This window comes from Perissodus microlepis, chromosome 5, assembly GCF_051167445.1.
Source record: "Perissodus microlepis isolate ML-2025 ecotype Zambia chromosome 5, ASM5116744v1, whole genome shotgun sequence".
Classification (NCBI taxonomy): Eukaryota; Metazoa; Chordata; class Actinopteri; order Cichliformes; family Cichlidae; genus Perissodus; species Perissodus microlepis.
Window position 1 is genome coordinate 30,362,487 of NC_140465.1, and position 27,802 is coordinate 30,390,288.

General features: G+C 39.0%; 2 protein-coding genes across 10 annotated transcripts in view; both read right to left on the minus strand.

Annotated features, from left to right (window-relative positions):
• tead3b (TEA domain family member 3 b) overlaps positions 1-12,290 on the minus strand; it is a 31,656-nt gene extending 19,366 nt beyond the window's left edge. For all 9 annotated transcript variants that reach the window (XM_084929319.1, XM_084929318.1, XM_084929315.1 and 6 more), the window contains exons 1-2: positions 12,104-12,290; positions 11,613-11,758 (exon numbers count right to left, since the gene is read on the minus strand). The gene's annotated coding sequence lies outside the window, so the exon portion shown is untranslated. The remainder of the gene's footprint in view (positions 1-11,612; positions 11,759-12,103) is intronic.
• A 1,951-nt stretch (positions 12,291-14,241) lies between these two features.
• Positions 14,242-27,610, minus strand: LOC146387590 (tubby-related protein 3-like). Its single transcript, XM_084929323.1, has 13 exons — positions 26,539-27,610; positions 24,427-24,559; positions 24,233-24,337; positions 23,953-24,081; positions 21,116-21,235; positions 20,840-20,974; positions 20,684-20,766; positions 20,400-20,564; positions 20,113-20,225; positions 19,901-20,009; positions 19,709-19,807; positions 17,264-17,435; positions 14,242-16,132 (listed from the first exon to the last, which is right to left on the minus strand). Exons 1-13 carry the CDS (start codon positions 26,551-26,553, stop codon positions 15,999-16,001), a joined length of 1,512 nt encoding a protein of 503 aa, XP_084785449.1. The 5' UTR covers positions 26,554-27,610; the 3' UTR covers positions 14,242-15,998.
• Between the last annotated feature and the right edge of the window lie 192 nt (positions 27,611-27,802).

Consider the following 27,802-nt stretch of genomic DNA (forward strand, 5'->3'; position numbering starts at 1 on the left):
ATAAAATGTCCAACATAAAATTGTCTTATTTTTGTACAGAGGTCGGTTTGTGGAAGTACTGCTTTAACTGGATGGGGGAGTTTCATGAATTTGATGGACACGCTGTGATATGTGCTAAGCAGCAGGCAAATGGGTCAGGAGTGAACAACTGTCTTACATTGTTCTTAGAGTTTATGAAGCAACACTGCTGAGCTTCAAAAAAATAAATTTTGACTTGATGCCTTCTATGAACAGACACCAGATAACCTTGAGGAGATATCTAGTAAAACTCAATCAATTCCGTTATATCTAAGACAACTCAAATTTGACTCAAATCTCAAATTTGTCTTTTTTTCTTAGAAATCCTCACAACTGGAAACATTTGACTTGAGCAAAGAAGATCTCCTTGAAAAAGGAATGTTGTTCATCTATACAGCCACTACCTTCTTTGACGTTTTTTTTTTTTTTTTTATTGCAGTCATTAAATTTGCAAGAATAAACAATGCAACCCGTAATCATTATGATAATTTCCTTGATTTTATGTCTCTGAAATGGCCAAATGAATTCAAGATATTCCATAAAACGAAGTTTAAAGACCTCACTAATCAGCGCTGGCCTCAAAGAATTCTTGTGGTCTGGGAACTGTGCTCCAGTGTGGTTGGCTTATGGCTGACTGCAGGCATGGCTCTTAAGTATTTTTCAAGCTGCCTTTTCAGCATTGTATTGTTTCTAAAATGGAAGTCTATGAGGTAACCATTATCCTCCCAGGATGCTTATGTTTCTGCTTCAGCATTTCTGCAGATACTGACAAAAATAAAGTATAATGGACAGACCCAGCCAGTTCTTTTTTTCATTACTGACCATTATTTTACGAGGTTTAGAAATGCAGGATATCATAATAGCATAAAAATCAACCCATAACATTTCTATTCTCAGGTGAAAACATAAATTAGTAACAACAGTGAATAAAACCCCTGTTTGTAATGGCAGTTTTACAGCCAAGATATTTATAACATCCTCTCTATAGTGCAAGGTAAAGAATCTATAACTTCACAAATGGAAACAACGGTACAACACACTACGAGGAACTTGATGAGACAAGAGAGAATAAACTCCCTTTTAACAAGAAGAAACTTAAATATAAATGTAAAAAAAAAAATACTATACATACACTATAATGTATGAAATTCATCATTCATGAGCGCAGGAATCTCTCCTAGGCTTTCTTTTTCCATGCTTTTCATCAGTACGTAGAACAACACACACACTTTACAATTACTGTAGCTATAACAAAATGTCTGATGGTGAAAAGCAGAGGCGAGGGATTAGTGACGCTTTCATTCCCTTCCCATCATCATTTAAAAGGAATTACAAAAGATCAAAGGTGAATAGAGTATGGCAATACTGTTCCTGCAGTGAAATTCTACCACAAGCAACATGCAACATTAATTTTATGGATGACACTGAACCAAAGCGAGAGTTTGAGAAATATCCACAAGTCAAGCTGCTAATTTTAGCTGAGAGGGTCCTGGTTACGGTGGACCCTTTGAGACAGGGTCATGGTGTTAAAACTCAACACTGAAACTGAGCACTCATCAACAGCTCAAATGATCTCAGTCCTCACGAATCACTGGGCTGGACTGCTCCCAGTGACTGCTAGAGTTGGGGTTAGTTTAATTATAATCTATCTAGCCAATTTGTGGGGGGGGGATTGTGATACTTTACCGATAAATAAGAATCAAAAATGTGTGCAAGTAAACAATTAGAAAGCCCTGCACTGACTTCATTAACTTTCATGATTTCATAAACTATGAATTGCCATTTAATTACTTATGTAGAAAAGAAAAAAATCTGGTTTTAACTTCTAAAAAGTGATGATTTCTTACATTTTGCACTGCTAAAGAAAGAAAACAAGAAGTGGAAAACAAACCAACAATAAAAAAAAGTTTGGGCCTACAATGTCATGTGGGCAGATAAATTAAGACATTGGGAAATGCTCGTTATGGTTTCCAACAGCACAATATGATGATTTCAAGTGCAATGTTTTATTTCACCAACATCTCAAAACCCTAATCAATCTACTATAATACATGGCATATTCTAGCATCACATCTTTACATTTTAGAAGCTAAAACCATAAAATGTTTGAGCAGACTGAAACAACCACAAGAGTTTCGCCAGTGTGATTTTTACTTTGTTGTCACGCTGTCCGCATTGGAACAAATTAAAAACTAAACCAGCACAAAACGTCTACTTTTATAAACAATAATGTAATCTTCAATGCACGTCTATCTCAATCTCAAGTATAGCATATGGTGGTCATATAGCTTGGTGTGAAGATGTCTTTCAAAGTATGTCATTAATGTGTGCGCAGGTGCTGCGGGGTAACGGCCTCAGTAAAGCCGAGACCGTAATCATAGGCTGATGGCACAGTTAGGGAGGCGTGGAGGGAGAGGTGGCTGCTCTGTTGTTTATCTCCAATTATAGCAGAGAAAACACTGCGAACCTCCTCTGCACTGTGAGCAGTGAAGAGCCGCAAACAGCGCTCAATGTAACATCAGATCCGACGACCTCAATGGAGCTCCAAGTGCTCACAAGAGCGTGTTCAAGTGAGGTGCTGCAAAAGAGAGGCTCTTCACTAAGAGAGGGGCCTGAATTCCAGACATGTCCTTATTAAGAAAGGGCTGCGAGTGCTCACTGTTTCTCCTCCTGCCTCCCTTGTGTCAACCCAGCGCCCTCCCCTCCCTCCCCTCCAACGAGCACTCAGAACGTCTTTACCCAAATAAGGACAGGAGACCAGGGGATGCATGTATGGGAGGAGGAGTGGGTGGTGGGTGGGTGGTTTGGATGGTAGGTTTGAGAGCAGAGGGGGAAAAGGGGTGTGTATGGAGGGGGGGGACTAGGGGGGGACTTTGGAGGGGGGAAGGGGGGTCCAATTTAGGCGTCCACTTTGGAGTCTGGAAAACAGTGGGATTGTTCCAGCTGGAATGCAACATCAGCAGTGAACACGCTCCCACTTTGTGACGCTCAGAGCTCAGACTAGAGGGAGGGCATTGTCAGTGGAGCAATTTTTCAATACATCTCCGAGTGGAGTCACAGGATTTAAGTCAGGACAATGGCCCCGACATCATGATAAATGTTGGACGGACAGTCTTATGGACTCAAACGCAACAGCTAGTTTCATACTTGTAGAGAGCTCCAATTAAATGAGTCAGGATGAGGAGGTTTGGGATTTAGTTGTCCAACATGATTTACTCCCAAAATACCAGTAAAGCAGTTGTAATTAACATACTGATTCAATTAGAAGATCTCTCACCAATGCACTGTAATGTCCCTTCGAGCCAGTTTGGGTGATAAACTCCACAGCATAGTAACAACTTGCAATGATTAAAATACAAACAGTCCTCAGTGTTGATAGAAAAAATAAATCAGTTGACTGATGTTGAGTGGCATTAACTGAATGAGCATGTTCAATGAGCAATAAGTACTTGTGAAGCAAAGGTGACAGAAAATCCTCAGTTTCTCATTCTCTACTCGAATAATTTACAGTTCTTTTTCCTGTTACATGAGATTTAAAAAGGAATATCCTTAATGTTTTGGGCTTGAAATTAAATACAAATTAAAGTGAATGACATCATTCTGGTTTTGCACCCCAAACACAGCCTTAACTGAAATGGCACTCCCAACAGCAGCAGCCTCCTCTAGCAGGAGAACGCACCTTGCAGTGTGGCAGGAGCAGCTCAAGGAAAGCAATAAAGTGCTCATGCCTTTTACCAGGCCTCTAAATTCCCAGATCCCAATCCAGTAAGCATCTGCATGTTACACAAGCCCGATCCATGGAGGTACCACTTGCACCCCACATGTCCTAAAGGATCACCTACTTCTGTCCTAGTACCAGTAACTGCAGGACTATCATCAAAAGGTCCTACATCGATAATAGGTCAGAGCTATTTGGGTGGCAAGCTCGCCATTTTAATATCATGGCCTAATTAACATTTTACTTAAGAATGAATCAATTGTGTTGTGTGAGACAAAAATGAGACGGTGGTCACTTTCATGAGTAAACCATAGTATGAAATATAAATCTTATAAGGGTGATTTCTGTTTCCTTTCCATTCAGCTTAGACAATTGTGACACACTTTGGCTCATTTTAATTTGCTGACATTTCATAGCACAATTGAGAAACTGTTATGGAACTGATACTGATAATAACCAGCAGCTCCCATGTACAAAACTGTGTGTAAGACTTTTAGATCTTTTGCCAGATGGAAACACTTTTTTTAATGTGTCCTGGTTGGATGACACACTGCTCTCACATTTTACATAAAAATTAGGGACACACCTCCCCTCCCTCTGTCTGGGAGTCAGGCCATGGGACTCTGGGACCAACATGCTACAGAATTCCAATGTGCAGCAGGAATGTAAATAACACTGCAAAGCTATGTGGCTCGCACAGTCACTGAAACAGCACCATTCATGCACCAGAATCCCTCTACCCATTTTCCCAGTCCTGTACCCAGCGATCACATTACATTCTGTTTTCAGCAATCGGCTTATCTCTGCTCCGGCTCCATCTACGAACTGACCGGAGTTTGTTGGCACTGCTTTGAGTTTACCTTCTTCTGAGACAGGGCTGTGTGTGGTAAAATGTACCAATGAATTCCAGAAATTCTACTGAGTCACTCTCAGCTGGCTTGCTTGAGGAAAGTTGTCAACATAGCCTTAATCAGGAAAGGGAATCCATAAGTCACACAGAATGGAGGAAATCACTTACAAACACCTACAGGCCGGAAAACAGATTCTGTTTCTTTCAGTAAAAACGAAATAGGTGTCTTGGCATTCAGCAGTTGGTAGGATAACATTTAGTCAAACAGAAAAGGCTGACACATTTTTATATGTTGTCTGTTATTCCTCAAATTTATCTTCCACTGAACATGATATCATCTTGGGTCTCTCAAATGGACCAACCAGATGGGTTTCTACTTACGCAGCGGAATTCCAAGACTACAGTGAGGCAAGACCTTGAGTCAAACTTTCTCTGTCATGTCTGATTTTTATGGCCTGACGGCAACATCTCCTCTCGAGTCCAGCGGTGGGAAAAGAACATCTGTCGAACCTCGAAGACGTTTAAGACCAGACAGGATGGATCATAGTAATACATTTTAGCAGAGACTAAACATCCCACCGTGAGAGCCATGTGAGCCCACTGAGCTAGGACAGCAGTGTAAGTACCACGAGGGCACAGTATGTGTCCAATAGCTTACAAGTGCAAAGTTAAGCTTTAAGCTTCTGCTGTATAGCAATAAGGGAAACTTTTATTTCAACGCCCAGGTTACATGTGTCACAGAAAGGCCTCCCAAAAAACAAAACCACAACTTAAAAAAATGAAGCCAACAGCTTCAGTTCTTCTAACGGCCACTTGAGGCTGGCTCCTAAAGATCATCAGACTCCATAGACCCCTATGCTAACATTCAGTCATGGAAATTACTTGTTTATAGCCATATACAAAAAAATATTTCCATCTGACTAGCCAACCCTTCTAAACAGCAGTACAGGAGCCAAATCTTTTTTTTTTCTTTGTTTTCTGCTAAAGTTAGGGATGTGACAGAGGGCTATATGCATCTTTTCTAAACAGTCTACAGCAGGGGTGTCCAATCCTAGTCCTCGAGAGCTACTGTCCTGCAGTTTTTAGATGCATCCCTAATGGTTTGATTACCTCTTCAGCATGCCATCAAGTTTGGCAAAGGCCTGATAACAAGCCATTCATTTGATTCAGGTGTGTCAAAACAAGGATGCATCTAAAACCTGCAGGACGGTAGCTCTCGAGGACTGGGATTGGACACCCCTGGTCTACAGCATTGTGGGTCAGCCTAAGAGTCCTGGGCCCACCGACTTCAACAATGGACCCATCCTGACAGCCCATGATAAGTATTTTAGTAGGTTTTATTTTCTATTTTCAAAATAATTATTTCAATAAAAATGAAACTAAATGCCCCCCTGACCAATTACAAGTGCCCATTTCACAATGACGGTACTTGTTAAATCCGAGGGAGCATGTCATGGTTTAGCAGAGCAGGAAGAAATTTTCCCTCAACTTTCTGCTGTCGATGTGACGAGCATAATGTTTGACTCCATTTGAATCCGTTTTGGTTCCATTGAACCTGCACGGCTTCTCTGTTTATGAGTTATTTGCACACTCCGTGAAAAAAAAATTGTCATGAGAACTGTTGACAAATTCATCACTTTTAATTAATACATTTGTTTTTCTTGCAGTTTCTGGCTGTGTAAAACGCCAGTAACAAGGCTTAGATGGAGAATGAAGTCAATGCAGCAAATACATTTTCTGTTGAAAATTGAAAAAAAAAACAAAAAAACAAAAACGTTATAAAAATAAATTCTTAATTTCTTTACTGCCTTTTTTTAAGCAGTAAAGACCAGACAGGATGGATCATAGTAATACACTAGAAGCTTTAATAATAAAACCATCAACTACTCTGGTTACTCCTACTCTGAATTTAAGGTAGAAAACACAACCTTGTAAATGTAACTCATTTAAAATTTTAAAAACACCTTAAGTAAATATAACATGAATTCTGTGATCTCTAATACGTTGGTACAGAAATCATCCTTTTTTGCCATTGTGGTATTTAAGCCTTTAACAGCAACTATTAAAAAGTTGAACCTGGTCCACAGGACTGAAACAGTAGAAGACACATTGGAGCCAAGGTTATAAACAAGATATCTGACACAGCCATTAGATATATTTGCAGTATATCTTTACAGGTGTTTTCCTTTTATTTTTTAAACAAAAAATTCTACTTGCCTTATCAAAATGAAGGTGTATGTAATGCAACACGCGCATTTGCTTTAGGATTTTGTTTCAGTGTGTCAGCCATAATTTTTTATAGAATCAAGTTATTTATAAACCTCACTAGCTGAATACCAGGATGCAAAAACCTATTTTGGCTGTAATGTTAGTACATCTGATTCATTTGGCCACTTGGGGTAGTGCATATCGTTTGTATTATTATTGTTTTTTTTCAGATAAAGCACAAACAAAGCACCATGAAAGGATCAGCTTCCTTCATCTGTTCACATCTCTGTACACCCCATGACTCAGTTCTACTGACTCATGTCCCAAAGCAGATTGTTAACAGATTTCCTTCAAATCTGTCTCTTCCACTGTTGATCCATCAAGCCTGTTGTGTTTGCATGTCTCTCTGTCATTGCTCACAGTCGGATTGTATATTCTTCCATCTGTACACTACAAGATTTGTTCCTGTCGTTATAAATGAAGTCTTTGTTTAGTTGCTGTAAGACTTGGGACACTTGTTGGCAAAGAACAGGCCCCTACTGGCAGACATAAGCCCCCCCGCTTAGCTGGGAGTAAAACACACCTCCACTGAACTTAAAGTCTCGTGTATACACAGTTACAAATCACAGACCCAAACTCCTCCACATTAGAGAAGCACACATCTTGTTAAGGTTGAAGGGTGCTCACAGCTGTAGGGTCAGTGCTCTCGTTCAAAGTGAGACCCCCACCACACACACCAACAGTCTCACAAACACACACACACACACATTTAACAGGGGAAACAACAGGTCTTGGCGGCAGAAGGAGCAGCTGCTCTCTAAGGTCAGATTACAGATAAAGAAAACATTTTAGGTTCCGGGCCAGGAAAGCTGCTCTCTGACAAGAGCTAGAAACATGGCCTTATTCCTCCTGACACAGAACACACATATGCACATGTTTAACTGCAGCACTGCGCCTTCATTTAGGAGATAAATCTAAGGTGATGAGCTGGCACAAGTGTCAGGCTATGTGCTCTCCGCGTTTGCTGAAGGCACCACTGCCTTTTTAAGACTCATGAAAGCACGAGCCACATCTTCCAAAAAAAAAAGGAAAAAAAAAAAAAATCAGAGTCACCACCTTCCCCTCTCCCTTCTGTGTCTGTGTTTGGCCCTAATAAATTCTCTCCAGCTCCTCCAATAACTTCCTCCTACTTCCTATCTGGCAAGGCACTCAGGAAACAATCAGAGCTGAGAGTGAGAGGAGGGCTGGACGGCCAACAGCTCACACGGCAAGAGACAGAAAGAAAGGCAGAGGGAAAAGCTAAGACAAACACATGAACACACACGTACCACATGCACACTCTGTCAAGTCAGACATTTGCAGTTTGATACCAGCTGCCTGCCCGAGGAAAAAAATAAGCCTCAGAATAACGTCTTGCACGCAGAAAAGAAAGCGATCTGAGCTGGAAGTGTCTGGCACACATTCCTCGATTATTTACACCATGAAAATGAAGAGAAATGACTATTATTTATTGCTTTCTTTTAATCATTTCACATAGCATGGAAACCGACTAACATGCTGCATGGAGGCAAAAAGAGGTAGCTGGTTTCCTATGAGTCACAGAGTCTAAGGCGGATAAATGAGTATCACACGTCAAGGCACAGCATGAACATAAGGCCCGATTCATTCATTTGTTGTTCTATTTTAACACTGGATGCTGCTGGCTATTTGGTCTACCTTGAACTGTGACATGTTCAGAGATTTAAGCCTAATCCAGCTGAAAAGGGAAAGACTGACACAAAGCAGGGCCAGAAAGCCAGAGAGCTTTTTTTTTTTTTTCTTTACAGCCTGAATCAGCATTTTAATCGGAAATTTTCTGGGGAACGTAGCAGAGAAGCCATTCTAGCCTGAATTGGTCATTTTGTGGTGAGAGGAGCGGTTTAAAGCCATAATCTGTGAAACCTTTAAGACATGCATAACTTTGCAGCAGAATGCACCAGCCAATAATTCATGCAACCGTATAAATCGTGGCACAAGGCATTTAAAAGCAGCCATGGCTGTGATCAGAGCTGTATACGAGCTGTATCACGAGGAAAAAAAAACTCCAATCTTACATAAAAAGCACACCCAAAGGTTAAACTTGTTCTTCTGTTGAAGACAAAAGTCTAATCAGCCTAAAAACGACTACACCTGTGATGTTTTATATTAGGAGCAACTAAAATGAACTGTGCTGCAGAAGGAGATCATCCCCCAACCCAAAACACTGAGCAGAGGGATTAAAGGAGTTTCACATGAGTGCCCTTGGGTCACTGGAGCTCCAGTGCGACACAGGCCACACACACACACACACACACACACACAGACACTTTATGAAGCAGTGCAGGAGTAAGCCTCCTGTTATTTATAATGGAGGCTGGAGAGGAGACAGACATTGTCACAAATAACATTTCTTTCTGAGTTCTTCTTCTTTCGAGTAAAGAAATGTGGAACATTGCTAACACTTGGTTGCCAGAGGAAGAACAACTAAAACCTTTAGCAACTTGGGGACAACTGAGACAAAGAGTATTCTGTTCTCAGCCACTCCCCAGCTCCTCCCCTCAGTGGTCTGAAGAGGAGACCAGAAAGCTTATCTGTTCAAACCTCATGGTTTGGAGGATATGTAAACATGTGCAGTGAATTAATGTGAATAAAATGTTGATAAATTGCATTACTGAGGACTTTCAAAGTGAATTCTATTTTGAAAGATTTTTACACTTTCTTTTTTGGCTCTATGACTCCAACAAGTAGCTCAGTCCAGCCATTACTAGCTGACAGTGTCAAACTGCATATTGTAATCCAGATCATCATTAATGCCTTTCTGCTGAGAGCTGCAGGCTTTTCTCTTTGTGTCCTCACCGCACAGACATAAGTGGTATTTGTTCAGGTCTGGGTTGACAGAGGCAAAAGTGTCCACCATTTGGATGAGAACTTCTGAAACTGGTGCTAAAAAGCGACCAATGTCTGCACAAATGGGCAAAAGCTCATTAGCTGGTCTTCTGTGGGTTTGACACAAACGGGTGAAGCTGCTACTGACAAACGGTCAACAGACCTGCATCCAAAGTAAACTCTCTGCAGCGCAAACACAGGATCCACTTCACCACTGGAATTAGCCCTACACCACAAATAATTTGAAATACCTATAGTAGCTAGAGTTTCTGATTAAGCATATTTAAAAAGAAAAATCAAAAACATAAAGGGGATTGATTTGTTACCCTAATGAAGAGAACACATGCTCATTAACTCTTCCCTCTAATAAACAGCCCGAAGGAACACAGCTGGGGATGAAAAAAGGAGAGAAAACAGCCACTTTTAGGGGATACTACCACAAGTAATCTAATTAACCTCCGTGACATGGTAAAGCTATAAAACTTTCCCCTAATTTAACTCCTACACAAGTACAAAGTGTAAATGCTGAATCCACAATGGCTAAGAAATATAAAGTATGTTCAAGGAAAAAAAAAAGACCACATTGTACAGTGGGAGGCCTGATGTATTCAGGCTGCATGAAAACAATGAAAGAGAATCTGACGGAACAGCAGAATGCTTAATCCTCTCCAGATTTACCCATCAGCATCAAAATCTATTATTAGGCATCTTGGCGTGTCTCATTTACCAAGGGCACATTGTTTGGTTGTTCATGTTGGTGTTTCATTTCAGAACATTTCCACATGTAGGTCTTAAGCAGGCCCCAAACTGGAGATCTGGCTTCTCAACCATGACCTAACGTGACAGCAAGAAAAGAGACACCCTATTTGATAGCCGATTATCCTTCTGCTTTAAAAGGCTTTAGAGCGGGCTTAAAGGGCTACACCAAATCAATGTCATACTTTAATTTACAACTGTGTTTATGAAAGACAATGATGTGAAAGAAGAAAAAAAGAGAAAGGCTTTCCTTCTGCCTTGAATTTTAGGAAATGTTGCAGGGGAAACAGTAACAGATGTTAACAGGTTATTCTGCTAACAGCGACCAACCTGACAGACCGCATTCTGCCGTTGAGTCAAACGTGTTGACTGTCAGTGATTTAACTGTGCAGTTCATATGACCGCGCAAACTTAGGATAAAGGAGGTGCCAACGTTTGGCTCTGTCAAAACGGACACATATTATTTTCGCCTAGGTCTCTACTAACCACACACAGTTGTATAGCAGGTGTAGCCTGAGGTGGCACTCATATAATTATACAATTAGCTCGCTACGTATCCATGCATCTCAAATCCTCACCTATGAATTATGTACTTAGAAGGACTTTGCAGTGTATCATCACATGCCACGTTTGAAAAAGTCAAGAACAAAGAACTACATAGATAGATAGATAGTTAAATAGATAGACAGATAGTTACTTTCTATAACAACTTTTATTCTGTGGTTTACACTGCATACTCTTGTACACCTCAATGTGCATGTACATAAATGAATTTAGATTTTTCTTTAAGGTGTAATTCCAGATGTGAGTGAAAAAAAGCTTTGGTTTTCTAATCTAAAACTTTGATTCATTGCAAACCATTTAAAAATCATTCATATTAATTTGTGAGTGTTTTGATGAAGAAAATGCTTGATTTAAATTTAGTCTTAAAAATGTATTAACATACTGCAATGTTGTTCACAGTCTGCCCGGCAAGAGCTAAAGCGAAAGCAGACGTAGCTGAGCTGACACACACACACACACTTTTATATGAGATAATCTTGGTTTGTTTAGGCGTTATCAAGAAAACTACTCTGTATTTGTAATTCCATGTAGGAAGCATCAACAAGACCTCCAGAATTTATTTAACCTCGCTTCCTAATCAAGAAGCTGTCTTACCTTAGTGATGCAGAGGTCCAAATCACGCTGATGTTGTGTATTCCTCTAAAACGTTTTCGTCCAAATCGTCTCTCTCCGTGCTTGTCTGTAAAACTGTTGGATTCTTCTTGAGGAGCAAGGCTGGAAGAGTTGGATCCAGGTATGAACTGTCCGAGACAGAAAACAAACATGTTTTTCCCATTTCCTTCTGTCAAACGAGAAAACCTTTTTCTTTTTTTTTCTCTTTTAGGTAAAAGTATGTGCCAATGAGCGGGCTACCGGTGGAAATATGATTGCACATAGGCTGTCAAAGATATCCATGCACACTGGGAAAGTCAAACACAATAGAGTATCAAACTGCAAATGTTTTCTTCCCTCCCAACGCAGGGAGCTCCGCGGAAAAATGTAAAAAATGACAATGATCTGAAAACTTCACCGAGACAAGCGGCATGAAAAAACTCCCCAGAAAAAAGGCTGTGGACAGAAAGAGGGAACATTTGTGGAAGACTTACCTTTTTATTCTTGCAGTCAGCTTATTCTCCTCAGTGGGGGAAACTGGTCAATTCAGTAACTTTGTTATATTTTGGCGCGCTGTTGTTTTCCTTAATATTTCTCAGAGGTTTGACAGTATAAGTGGAATGTTAAGTATGACTTTGGTATGAAATCAACGCACTACACTGGAAAACGAAGGGGGAGGGAAAAAAAAGACTTTCAAGGAGGAGCCATTGGTGCGCGTCAATCAACAAGCTTTTGGAAGGGGGGTAGTGACTTCACCGCAGGCCCCGCCCACAAAATCCCTGAACGCTGATTGGAACCTCTTGTCCGAAAAACCAGTCTGGCAGTACATACACTCGCAGAAATATGTCAAAGGTAGGAAATATATAAAGGGCATTTACATAAAAGACTCCGTGGCTTTATATAAAAACACTGGAACAGTCTTTAAATGAATCTTTCTAAAACATTATTATTATTATGTTTTATTACTGTAGATAACTTTAAAGAAACATGGAATATTTAATGTTTCAAAACCTTAATGCAATTTTTAAAATTTTCTAAATAATAATATATAGGGTTTAAAATGGAAAATTGTGCAGTTAGTTACATGTGGAAATATTATCCTATCCAAAATATTAGTGATAAAAAGATGAGCTAATATGGTATAGTATATAAATATAAACAGAACAGAGAAGATCACAACAAATTACATCACTACTAATCACTACTGAATAAATGGGATTTATATGTTGGAGGTATTTTCACCTGCTGGCTCATCTCCAAGGGGCGACCACAAGCGATGGATATGCATATCTGATTTGGCACAGATTTCATATTGGATGCCCCTTCTGGTACATAAATGATTACCTGGGCTCGTGACCCCCTGAGGCTGGGTTTATGTCTTCTCTCATTCTAAAAGCAGGAATCTTTTGCACGTAAGGCGAATATGTTCACTACTAAACGATGGAGTCACCTTCATGTTGCCTCGGAACTTAATTTTAGTCTTAATTTTACAGTAAGACAGAGAAAAAGGAAATGTTAAGGTCCCCTACACACTCAATAGAAAAATGATGCCATCTCAATGTCACACAGAACAAACAGCACACATTCAATGGTTTACTCTGTGCGTCTGGTTATGTTGATATTTAATTTTCTTCAAATCTAAAGAACAGAAACCTCAGCTTGATGTTTGGTACTTAATAATGGAGAAATACTACAAATATACAAATGATGTATTATGAAAAGCTTTAGTTAGAAATAGATAACAGACTCAGCTTCATTGTCATTCAACCATTTGACATCTTCCTCTTTCTTCTTATAATTTTCTTAGATCTTAGTATATGCAGCATGCTACTAAATAACAGGTAAAAGTGGAGACATGACTAGAAAAAAAACTACTATATTAAAAAAAAGTACTAAAATATCATCTAATATTATTTAGAATATGTCATCCAGTCTAAGGTTTTGATTATTCTCAACAGTTTAAATGCAAATCCTTCTCTTAGACAACTTTCATGTGAGGAACACAGTTTTCTTTTCCCCCCTAGAATTTTGTTACTTTAATTTTCCCCTAACAGATGTTGACATTAATGCAGCCAAACCTGCATAACTCACAGAGAGTAATTTAAAGCTCCAATTTAAAGTCTAAATGAGGCAATAAGTCAATTTTGAGTCTGAACTATCCTGTAAAATAAATAAGTAAAACCATTTCATTAGAAAAATGTTCAACCTTGAGGTAAATTAAAGGGTTAAGTCCAGATGTAAAGGGTGTAGATAGCTTCTAGAGTTTACTTACAAAATAGAAGACAGTTTCAATACAAGTGGGGTATTTCCCATAAATGAGAATGAGAATCAGAAGGAGCATTACTACTGCTTAAATGTTATTGACAGAGAGACACAAAAATGAAAGCTGGACCTTTACTAGTAAGGAATATTTTATATTATATTAATATTATATTATATAGTATTTTCTTGGCATTTATTGTATAATTACCTCGAGTATATAACCAATTAGTGAGTGTAATCTGTAAGAGTCTTTGTTGTAGTTTTACTTTCACATTTTAGTCTAACTATACAAATAATAATAAATTTTTCATGCAATTATACAAATATATGCTGTAAATGCTCATATTACACTAAATTCCCATAGAAACTATGAATATTGCTCTCCCTCGTATTATCGCTTATTTACTGGAAAGAGGGTTTAACTAGTAACCATGTGTGTATCACTGTAAATCTTATAAGCTTACACTCACACCTTTCCATCCAGCAACAGCTCCTTCTGTTGGTCAATAAAATGGTTGCAACATTTTTAGATTATGAACGTTTATACTCCACACACATATAAGACAGTAGTGTACAGTCATTTTCACACATTGTGTCTAAGAGTACAAATGTATCAGCATGACTACAATAATGTTGGCAGTTGTTTAACTATTACTCATATTACAGAAAAAAACAATGGGGTAGGAAGAACTCACCTTACAGCATCTCTCCAGAGGAGCTGCCAGTTTTAGGCTTCATTTAATTTGCGAGTCTGGACAACTGCCTGAGCAGGTTCAGGCAGAATACACACCTCTCACTTACTCTGAAGGCCCTCGGTTCAAACAGGTTTTTCCATGCTGAGTGAAGCTCCTCTCAACATGCAGGCAACTGAAGAAAATCGTGGGTGTTTGTAAAACTGGAAACTGGAATGTGACTGAATATCTGCCAAGCACTCTTTCACATGAGAAGATAGAACTATAAAACACATTTTATAAATATCTGTTCTAACAGATTTTTATTTTATTTTATTTAAAAAAAACACCCATTAAAACACCATTTGTAGGGTTGGAAGAAGGATTGGGGTAACCTGCTCGTCACGCAGGAGCATTTCTTGGAGTTGTCATTCTGTGGTGGTACTGAGTGGTACTGACCATCTGCAAACAGTCAGTAGCACTCTAAATTTACTATATTACTGTGAATCAGGGCGACAAGAAAAGATAAAAAATGACAACAACAAAAACATGACAAAAACATACATTTATACAAGCTGACTTCAAAGCGATTTAGTTAACAAGGAAATTTAATTCATTTGAATTATTCCCATAAGCCTGCAGCGAAGGCAATGTTTATGAATATAAAGAAATTAAAAAAGACAACATACAAAACCTACAGGAGTTCACATTAGAGCCAGTTATCTAGAAACATATATATTTGGAGAAACGTAACATACATGCCCAGAAAAAAGATTTTCACACCTATGTGTATATTAATGTATACAGATACACAAAACGGTTTCACAGTCACTAAATAAAATTGAATAAACTTAAAATAAAAGTGTGTCTTTTGTGCAGATGATTACTGTCACAAAGTATAATTTTGATTTTGCCCTAAAGAGAAATATTTTTATTGTAATTTGGTGTTTCTGCGGTCACATTTGACACAAAAAATTGGCGCTATACAGCAACACAATACGTCAAAGCACAACAAAGAAAAAAAATAAATTCACGGTTTAACATCCTTTAATGATGTTAGTAGTCTTCAAACACCTTCATAAATGAGGTGTACAATTATCTCCCTGAAACATAACTCTCCAGTCACTGGACTCCCAATGGTGTGTCTTTCTGTAGTTCCCAGAAGTTCAGATGATTGCAGTGAAATACTGAGAATGAAAAACAGAGGATTCTTCTGCACCATGTCATGCAAGATCAGACGATAACATGACAACAATTTTGTTTCTTACACCTGGGGGCACTCACACGGATAACAGCAGCACAACAGCAGGTATTGTCACATTTGAGGAACCATTGCTGTTATCGACACCTATCACAGGAAGTGTAGGCGAGTCCAAAGACGCTGGGTTGAGCTGATGTGAATGTGGGTTTGTTGTATGCTGGTTTAAGTGTGAGTCCACAACTGAAGACTTGTGTGTTATTCACAAGCGATTTTGCCATCAAAGCTGGAAAGTGCGATGGCAAAGGCCTGCACAGCGCACAGTGGGTAGTTGTAATCCAGTGTGAAAATGTCATCAGCTATTCGTCCAAACTGCATCACAATGTAGTCCACTGGAAAAAGCAAAAGAATTCATTAATGGAGTAATTATCTTAATAAATAAATAGGTAGGTGGTTCGGTAGGTAGGTACGTAAGTAGGCAGGCAGGGAGTTAATGAGATGGATCATGGCAATGTACGTACTTAGAAGTAATAAAATATATAAAATATTCAAGCTGAATTCCCATATTCGTTTATTCTGCATAAACTGCTTGGTCAGTCTAAAGACTGTAAAGCAAGTTCAGCATATAAACTTCAAAATTGACTTTTAAATTTTAAAACAAACAAACAAACAAACAAACAAACAAACAAACAAACAAACAGACAGACAGACAGACAGACAGACAGACAGACAGACAGACAGACAGACAAACAAACAAACAAACAAAACATTTGGCATAAATAAGAAATTTCAAATATGAAAAACTGCAGTTCTAAATTTCAGAAGAAATCATTTTTTAAAATTGTATCTAAGGGTTGTACAGGCAGAAGTAAAATAATCACTGACCAATGTCTGTCTTATGAGACATAATTTAACTGGCCACTTTATTAGGTACAGTTTGCTAGTACCAGGTTAGGCCTGCTGTTGGCTTAAAAACTGCCTAATTCCTTGTGGGGCAGCACAGCAATGCAGTGGTTAACAATATTGCCCCCAGTGCACACCTTAACATGTTCTTGCCGTGCGTGCATGGGTTCAATCCAGTTCCTCCAGCACCTTCCCACAGTCCAAACACATGCATGGGGTTAGGTTAACTACGATTTTATTTGAGAGATTTTATTTCATATTGACATAACATAATGCAGCCGGCTGCACATCCATGATGCAAATCTCATGTTCCACCACATCCCGAAGGTGCTCTGGTGGATTGAGATCTGGGGACTGTGCAGGCAATTTCAGTACACTGAACTCACTGTATTCTTCAGGGAATAATTTCTCAGATGATTTGAACTTTGTGGCCATTATTCTGCTGATTGCAGGATATACTGTGGTTATTGGGAGATGGACATTGTCAGCAGTAATACCCAGATACTCATTTAGGTTGTGTAGATCTTTGTGTTGTTTTATGTATTGCCAGTAAACTGCTTTTCATTTCTTTGCCCAACTATTTAACATATAGTAGTTGTGGACAAGCTAAAGCCACTCACGATCTTTGTTGTGGACTATCTGGAAGTTCTTGATGGAGGCTTGGGTGACCCTGCCGTTGAAGTTTAGCACATGAGATGCCGTCTCTTCGTTCCACACAGGCGTCTTGTTGTGAAGCTCGATCAGATTTTCCATCCTTCTGTTTTGGAATCTTATCAGCAAGCCATCACATTCCTGCAAAGAATTAACAAAACATAAGTGGTAAACATCAACATCAAATAGTTCATTCCCACTGGCCTTGTGTTGCTCTTAATGCTATAGACAAGGCTTAACAAGTCATTTGTGAATATTCAAATGTATTGTTTTTGCTTGAAAGCAGAAAAATAGTAAAGCACATAATTATTCTAATGATTAAGATGACAAATTACAGTTATTTATCTGCATTCTTTAGAAACAAAACTAATCTTAGTTGTTGGGTGTTACGCTTGACTGCACAAGAGTGCAGAGTTAGAACACGTAGTAAGCTCTCTCTGTCTCATTCCTCTTCTCTCTGCAGCACACCTCCACCTCGCCAAACTCTCTTCTATCTGCTCCCTCACTACAAATCACAATGTCCTCTGTAAATATCATAGTCCACAGACACCTTGAATCCATCTGCACTACCCTCACATAATTCTCTACCACTTCTGCCTTCCTCATGCAATGTCACAGTTCTTCTCTTGTAGTGGTGCAACGAATCCAAAATCTCACGGTTCGGATCGGATCACGGTTTTAAGTCACCGTATACATTTGTACTCTTAAGTCACGTGTGTCCCAAACCGTGGAGTGTGATCGGTTCGGATTACGGATCAACTGTGATCCGTTGCACCACTATTCTCTTGGCACCTTATCATATCTAGATCAACAAAAACGCAGTAAAACTCCTGGACTTCACTTCACGATCAACACTCTCAAAGCAAATATTGCATCTGTTGTGCTCTTTCATAATATAAAACCATATTTGCTGCTCAGTTATTATCAACTCCCTACTTAATCTAGCTTGAACAACTCTTTCCCATATCCTCGTGGTATGGTTCATCAGCTTTATTCCTTCTGTAGTTACTGCAGCTTTGCACATCACAGTGGACATAGATGGCTTCTTTCACTCCTCTTTCAAACCATCTGTCCTCTCTGTCCAAAATGTGAACATTGGCATCCTCGAAAGAGTGTCCTTTATCCTTAAGATGCAGATGGACTGCTGAGTCTTGTCCTGTGGAGGTGGCTCTTCTGTGTTGTGCCATGCGCTTGTGAAGTGGCTGTTTGGTCTCTCCAATGTAGAGGTCTGGGCATTCCTCGCTGCACTGTACAGCATACACCACATTGTTAAGTCTGTGTTTTGGCGTTTTGTCTTTCAGGTGAACCAGTTTTTGTCTGAGCGTGTTGCTGGGTCTGAAATGCACCGGGATGTCATGCTTGGAGAAAACTCTCCTAAGTTTTTCTGATACACCGGCTACATAGGGGATGACAATGTTGTTGCGTCTGTCCTTCTTATCCTCCCTCGCTGGTGTCTGGTCTTCTTTTCTGTGCCTCTTTGCTGACTTTAAGAACGCCCATTTAGGATAGCCGCACGTTTTGAGTGCTTCCTTTACATGTGTGTGTTCCTTCTTTTTTCCTTCAGGCTTAGAGGGAACATGTTCTGCCCGGTGGTGTAGGGTCCTAATTACTCCAAGTTTGTGTTCCAAAGGGTGATGGGAGTCAAAGAGGAGGTACTGGTCCGTGTGTGTGGGCTTCCGGTAAACTTCGATGTTGAGTTTGCCGTTCTCTTCAATGTGCACAGCGCAGTCCAGGAAAGGCAAACAGTTGTCCTTTGTGTCTTCCCTGGTGAACTTGATGTTTTTATCCACAGCGTTAATGTGCGCAGTGAAGGATTCCACTTCTTGTGTCTTGATTTTGACCCAGGTGTCGTCCACATATCTGTACCAGTGGCTGGGTACTCTTCCTTTGAAAGAGCCAAGAGCCTTCCTTTCCACTTCCTCCATGTAAAGGTTGGCTACAATAGGTGACACGGGGGAGCCCATGGCACAGCCATGTTTTTGTCTGTAAAAGCCTTCGTTGTATTTGAAATATGTAGTGGTGAGGCAGAGGTCTAACAGTGTGCAAATCTGATCGGGTGTGAAGTTGGTCCTGTCCTCCAAGGAGCTGTCTTCTTGTAGTCGTTTTCTGACAGTCTCCACGGCCTCCGTGGTGGGTATGCAAGTGAAGAGAGAGACTACATCAAAGGACACCATGGTTTCATCTGGATCCAGGGTAAGTTTCTGGACCTTGTCAGTGAAGTCGGTGGAGTTCTTGATGTGGTGTGGGGTGTTCCCCACAAGAGGAGCAAGGATGGTAGCAAGGTGTTTAGCAATGTTATAAGTGGCTGAGTTTATGCTACTGCTACTCAATTCATATTGAATTTTCATATAGGCCTTTATCTTTTGCCCTCATTGACCTGGTGTTTTATATGATTGTATTTACAATGAATTTACATTTCTTGGTCGGAGGGGTACTCGCTCGTTGTCTTTGCTCATTCCTGGAATGATGACAGTCATCCTTCTGGGTCCTTTTATTCCTAAGACATTGGTTTCCTGTTGTCAGAAATAACCAAAACAAAATCAAATACAGTTCCTATTATTCATACAATGTACTGTAGTTAAACGTTCTGCAGTAAAATGACTTACGTAGATGATGCCTGCTAACTCTTGCCGAGCATTAGACATGTCTGGAAGAGCTTTTTCTGGATTCACAGCGTTGTCAAACACAGTGAACTTAGTCCCCATTAAATTTGACCTAGGCAATGTATAAAACACATTCAGTTAAAATGCACCTAATTAATACTTTATATGTGACAGTTTGTTTACCTGCTTTGCAATTTAAACAAAAATCCTTTTACCTCAGCTTTCCCACAAAATTCTCGCCTCCTCTTGATAAATCTGTGGCATCGATGGAGATGAGGTAATTTGAAGTTGTACTTTTCTTTCTCTTCCGTCCAGCCAGTAGAAACGTCTACAAAGAAAGAAAGAAAGAGGGGGGGGGGGGGACAGGACACCGACAAATGACAATTGTCCATGATAGCTGTAATTAAAATTAATAAATGAAAGGAGAACTACTGAACGTGCTGTTGTACTGTGTTTACAATTTTGGTCTGCATTTTGCAACTTTTTAAAACAAGATACTGACCTTTTTTTCATTGTCTAGATGAAGGTAATACAAAGGGTAGAGGCTCTTATCCATCCCTCTCTGATCCCGAGTCACTCTGCATTTCACAGTCACACCCTGCGGAGCTGGCTCCATCACAAACTTCTCCAAGTTGTCAAATTCAATTTCAGGTGAGGGAGAGCGCTCCTGATAAAGAAGAATAGATAAGAACATTTCAAAACATGGTCCACTCTGAATGAAAGTTAAAGTGTAATATGACATTAAGTGACTAAAATGTTGTGGTTGATTTGTTTGAAGTCAGATACTTTTTTCTTCTTCCCTTTGCCCTTCTTCTTCTTTGTTTTTTCTTCTTTTTCTGATTCAGAATCATCGCTTTCGTCTGCCTTTGCTGAAAAAAACAACAGAGCTGTTATACGCTTGTCTGTGAATACAACAGAGGAAAGCTTTAGTAATAAACTTGCCTTTTTTCTTTGTCTTCTTGTCTTTGTCCTTATCTGCTGATGTTTGAAACATCGATGCAGAGCCAGAGTTGGATTTTTTCTTTGATCTGGTTGACTTTGTTTCTTCTTCACTGTCATCACTTTCCGATTTGGCCGCTGTTCAGTAAACAAGTGTAAAGTGTCTCAATTTTTGTCATTTTAACATCAAGCATCAAGATGGATGCTATGCGGCAAAGCATTTGGTAAAGTAAACAAAGACAGAGTTTTACAGTTCATCAGTTTAAAAAATGCAATCACCTTTCTTTTTGCTTTTTGAGTTTTTGTCTTCATTTATCTGGAACATTGAAGCTGGTTCCTTCTTCTTGTCTTTTTCCTTTGACTTGGATTTTTTTTCTTTTCCATCAGAATCTTTGTCATCTAAGGAAAAAAAGTATATAGTTTAATAAAAATGTTGTCTATTCTTAAATGTGATAACCTGAAGAATTGGAAGCACACACTGAGAAATGTAACAAAATGTAAATTCACTTGTAGAGCGTAGAGAGTAATCTTAGTGAACACTATGGTGTGAGTTCCAAAAAATGCAAACTGTTATCAGTTAAGTCAACAAAGATTTATGTGTGAGACAGATGTGTAGCAACAGAACTAACTTGGAGCATGCCATCTTGACCCAGATTCGGACAGCATGCGAATGTGAGAGTGACTAGCGCTCAGCTTGGATCCACCCAAATTTAGATGTTAAGTTTCCATTATAGTAGTACCTTTTATTAATTTTCAGAGTTAAGGAAAAGCTGATGAAGCAAACTGGGACGCAGACGACATATTTTAGCCCTCAGTTTGTTTACCTTTATAGGATCCAAGCTGCTAAAACAAGGAGTGTATAACTGGGAGGACATCAAAGTGAAGTGAAGGATTTGAACAAATTCCTTGCGCAAATCTGTGGAGCAAATTTCTCAGAACCTCGATTACACTCGTAACACTCTCAGTGCTTCCTCTTAAAACGTTTTCCACAATGACGAATTTGTCCCAACATGCCCTCCCGTTTAGACTTACTCCCGTTTAGACTGCTAAAAGTTGTTAGTCCTCCCTGAATGTTTTTGGCAGTGTTGAACTTTGGGGATTAAAAAAACATAGTTAAACATCCGCTAAGGTATGCACTGCTACACTGGTAAAAACCTTTCTAACTCCCTGCCAAGTAAATTACAGAGTAACATTAGCATTCACTTAAGAGTTAAGTTTACAGTTACCTAATATTTAACTGTCTCCTGTATCTTGAGTATAATATCTGGCTGTTTTTTTTCTTTTTAAATCTCCACTATTTTCACTGTTCCTGTTGTTTGTGACTGAGCAAGAGTGCACAGTGAGTTTTAGAGCTGTCAAGGAAAGCTGACAACAGGACAACCATGAACAAAACTATTAAAGCTGCAAGCAGAAAAAACAAAATGAGGTGAAAGGTGACAAAATGCTTTGGAGAGCATTTTGAGATTGATCACATAAGTAATTGTGTGGCCAATCTTCTATTATAAATACTGTATCTCATGCAGAGATTTGAGCCAATAGTTCATTTCTGCAATCAAAGAATGAGTCCTGCTAAAACCAGCTCACTGCAAAATTCTTGACAAACAGGTGAGTTAGAGCGCTTTGGGAATAATTATAGCAACATCATTTCCAAATATCTTATGCTCAGGTTCACTGAGCAAATAAATGAAGGGAACAGAAGCAAAGACTGGTGGGAGAAGGTTATAAGCACCCTGAGTAAAGTATTCATGTTTACACCTTAACATGTTCACAGTGTCAACATGCTCAGGGGTTTCATTCTGTATCATGTTTACCATCTTAGTTTAGCACGTTCACATTTATTAACAGCAAAAAAGACAAAGTACAGGTAGAATATAGTTAAGTATAGTTAGGAGAAATCATGTCAAAAATCCAGACATTTTATAAAGCACTACAGTGAATAGCTAGAGTATGTCTGTGTATATTCTCAGTCAACCAGGTCATGGTAATCTTGAATGACTGAAAAGACGGAAACTGGACATCTTTTCAGATTGTATGTTTTTCCTCTCACCTTCTGTAAGAGGCTTCTTCAGTTCTAAAATAACTGAGGAAGCCTACAAGAACAAAAACCTCACATTCTACCATACAACACCAACTATCAGCTCCAACGTAATCTTGTGATCCCTTCTCAGATGTTTCAAGCCCCACTTACACCTTGCCTCAAGAAACCACAAAAGCTCTCATGATGATGGGGTGAGACAATGTGGTGCAAGGTTTCACACCTTGACCCCGATGATGGCAATGACCCACGCCTTTTTTCACATCTTGGCTCACGTCATGATGACTCACATGATTAACAGTGGGTCAGTCACCATTAGGATCACCTCCAAGAGGACAGCTATCACTGGGGGTTAAATACCTGGGAGTTTTTTGAGAACCGAAGCGTCTTGAAGAGCTAAAACATCGCAATGAACTGAAAAGATGTCATGCTGCCTTCTGTTCAAGCACTCAATACTATTACAACAAGTGAAATTTTATATGGTGATGCCACAACATAAAACCACAAAAATGTCAAACTTAAGGTTCACTTGGACACATTATCTGGGAATCCACAGTAGATTAAGTAGTTTGTTCAATCTGGATAAAAGTTGTGAACAGACCTACTGAATGACTCACACTGCTAAAGCCATGCTGTTAGCAGGACTAAAAATATCCACATTCTAGCAACACCTGAAAGTGATGATGGGATGGAATAAAGAAAATATCTCTTAGAAAACATGGCTTCACATCAAAAATTCAGTTCTGTTTGGATTATTTCACTGATTCAGTTTTCCGATTAATTATTCTGTTTATTTATTCAGAATATTTTATTCACTTACTTCAAAAACATGCTGGTGTGTAACATCATGCTGCAATAATTAATTACATTTTCCACAGTTAATTACTTAGAGGAAAACCACTTACTTCATTATTATGTGACAACACAGCCAAGTAAGTAAGTGTTTCCACTAAATGGCTCACACGCCATTACACAATAACATCATCTAATCCTCTTAATTACAATCTGGTCATATAACTTCTGTTTAGAGCACACCATTAACGCCCTTTAGACAGCAGCTTTCTTCTCCTCATCGTCATACCTTTAGTTTTAGTTTTCTTCTCTCGGGTGGAACTTGCAGATGGAGAACTATCCTTGGTTGTTTTTTTCTTAGTTTTCTTTTTCGGAGTATCTTCACCGTCCTCTTCATCGTCATCATCTGAGTCTGAATCTATAGTAATGGAAATTAGTGCACTCAATCTACATTGAAATTACATGGCGTATTTTTGTGGGAGTTACTTAAAGTGTCATTGTATAGGAAACACACCCCAGCTTTAACACATCCCAGTGAAAACTCAATATTACAGTCATTGTTGACTTACCTTTTTTCTTTTTTGGAGCACTTTTTGCTTTCTTTTTAGTCTGTCTTTCCTTTTCTGGTTCCTCTTTGTCTTTTTCTAGCTTCTTTTTCTTTACTTTCTTCCCATCTGTAATGTTGATAAGGAAAAAGATATGTAACTGCTTTCGTTAGACTACAATAGAGATGAGATAGTAAAAGTTGTTTTTATCTCCTCACTCTGAATGGCAGAACTGTCCTCTTTGGCTACATCTTCATTCTTCTTTGTCTTAGCTTTTTTGGGCTTGGTCTCAATTCCATTCAGCTTGGCTTCTGTTGTACCATTGGCCTCTTCTTTCTTCTTTTTTGGTTTCTATAGATTTTCTTTAAGCACACAAAAAAGATTATTGGCAATACTCATAGAGCCCTTACTACAACTGAGCTAAATTAAAATGGTAAGACATAAAATGCAGTGAAAGATTTAGTCAAACTAGTGAGACTGTTATAAGTAACAACTCACCATCACAAATTCAGATGTGAGGAAAGCAGTGGGAAGAAAGACAATAAAAAGATGAACAGAAGTGGTATCATTATTTTTTTTCTATTCTAAATGATTCAAATGAAATGAAAGTTTATTTTGCACTGGTAGCTCCCGTCAAATCTGCCTGATAAGTTTAGCTTTTGATTTGTAAATCAGCATAAAGACTGTTTAAAGGAAGTTAATGGAGAAACAGGGCATGAGGTAATAATGATGTGATGCATGTAAGTCTGTCTCGTCTAGAACTGAACAATCTGTTTCTATTCTTGATGAGACCGTTTCATAAGAAACACAAGAAAAGGAGAAACAAACAGGTTTTGCAACAATTTTATGAAACCTGCCAAGGCCTTCAAGCCCTGGAGAAAACACCCACTGCACTGCTTTGTGATGAAGTCATGCCTACTGCGATTCCCTGATGAAAACGTGAGAGCTAAAATGGGATCGTAAATTACGAGAAAGTATTTTATACTCAATTCTGATTCTGAAATATAAAGTACATTATAAAGTACATATAAAGTACAAACAAAACAAAAACCAAAACAAAGGGAAGTTATCCTATTCTTTCTTCGCACACCAATCCCCACACCACCACTCTGTCATTACTCCTCTGTTCTTCAAGTTACAGAAAGCCAGCTTGTAAAGGGGGACCAAATACAATCATATTGATGCAATTAGTCTAATAAACCATAAGTCACTTTTTCGTAAGACGCCAACTTAGCCATTGTCTTTAACAACTCTTCATAGGGAGGGGGGTTCTTTTTCCGCCAATGTCTTAGCAGGACCCGTTTGGCCGTAGTAAGAGCCAAAATAATCCATCTTTTTGTATAACTGGAAAAATCTCCATCAGAAAAATCTGTGGTTATACCAAGTATGGACAGTTTTGGTGAGATACCAAATCTCCTTTGTAAAACACTGAAAATTACCTCCATTATATTTTCCCACCAATCCTGAAGTGCTGAACAGCTCCATAAGATATGTAAAATCGAAGCATTTTGACCATCACATCTCCAACATTCGTCCGTAGAGGCCAGGTTCCATTTATACAATTGTTGCGGTGTTCGATGCCACCTATGGATTATCTTAAGTTGAATAAATCTACTGCCTGTTTCTTTATACATAGTATTAACATTTTGAAAACATGAATCCCATTCAACTGAAGATATGTCCAATGCCATAAATAGTCCTTTCTGAAATATCTATTTATTTAAAAAAAAAAATCATCTAAGCAATGAGATTAGCCTTGATATTTTTTGAGTAAAATACACACAGCCTACATCAGTGATATTAAATTAAAAGGGTTTTATTTTACCAAACATCTTATACATTTATTGAGTCTCAGGACTAAACTTTTGTGCTAAGTGACAGGAACAATATGTCACCATCTAAAGTCACAGACAACGACGTCAGTGTGATCGCTACCACCGGAGACGGGAAAAGTAATCCTATTAAATGCAGGCCTATTTGCGTCCACAGGAAATCCGCATCTCAGAGTTATGGCAGCAGATTTGACATTTGCTGTATTGTGATGAATTGTTGCATTAAAGTTATCAAATATCACTGGACACTTTAGCCACATTACCACATTTGTTTATTATATATGTCTATTGGTATAGCACTTATGATTATTGATGCTCATTTTGTAAGTTTAGACTTCACCAACAACAGTCACAAGTGTAGTTAATTTTGGTCAGTTGTACAACTACACAAAATATTGGCACATTTCATCCCTGAGGAGCTTAAAGTCCAGAGAAAAGTAATCTTATTATAATATTTTTTTCAAGAAAATCTACAAAAACCTAAGTTCAACCTTTTACCTTCTCTGCAGACATGACGTGGCCTCCAAATTCAGCTCTCCCACCGCTTCTTTTTATGGCTTAGAAAATAAAAAAGCAGACCTCTCAGGGGAGATGATGACAGAGAGAGAAAACCCTGTGCTCACTGCATCTCCATCAGCAGAAAGTTGTTAATAGGATTTATGTGTAAAGCCATCTGCTCTGCAGGAACACGTCAACGGGAGAAACCAAGAAAGGCTCGGGAGGAGGGAGAAGAGTTGTTTGTCACGTGTTTCAACCATTCAGAAAACTACATGAAAATTTTCTTTTCAAGGTTTTCATGCCAGTGGCAGCTTCATAAACAGCTTCAGGGCAACGTGCCCCCAATGTACTGTGTGTCACACCTACAGTCAGCAGTATCTTGGCTTGCAATGTTGCAATCTGGATCACAAGCTGGAGCGGTCTTCCAACACAGACACTGCCTACAAAGAGGGTCTGAGCTGGCTTTACTTTCTGCAAAGGCTCAGATCCTTCAATGTATGCAGCAGGCTGCTCTATATGTTTTATCAGTTTGTTGTTGCGAGCACCACCTTCTTTGCTGTGGCGTGCTGGGGTGCATCAAAGCAAACAGACTAAACAAACGCATCAGGAAGGCCGAGTCTGTTGTTGGCATAAAGCTCGTCACCCAGGAGGAGATGATTAGTGACAGTATGCTGGCAAGACTGTTGGCAATCACAGACAATGAATCCCACCCCCTCCATAACACACTGGACAATCTGAAGAGCAGTTTCAGCAACAGGCTTCTTCAACCTCGCTATCTGAGGGAACATTACAGTAGGTCGTTCCTTCCCGCTGCTATCAGACTCTTTAATTCATCCACTTGGGTCAGATCCACACGTGTGGAACACAATTAATCACACATCAATGCACTCTGTCACTTTTGTACACCACTACATATTTGCACACATACTTGCCATTTTATTTTTATATGTATATTCATATTTATGCCTATATCTCTATATTTATCTATCTATCTTAATATTTATCTGTCATAACTCGGTTTCTACTGTTTGTTGTATATTTGCTGCTATGACAACTCAATTACCCTCTGGGATTAATAAAGTTTCTCTGATTCGGATTTCGGAACCAATTACTTCTAAATATGTGAAATGTCAACAAAGCTGACAGTTAGTGATGTTTTTATTTATTTATTTTTTTGATGAGTTGTTAATCCCAATAAAAACCCAAAAGTCCAAGACCCAAAGATATTTTGTTTCATTTCAAGGAAGAATAAGGAAGCTTGAGA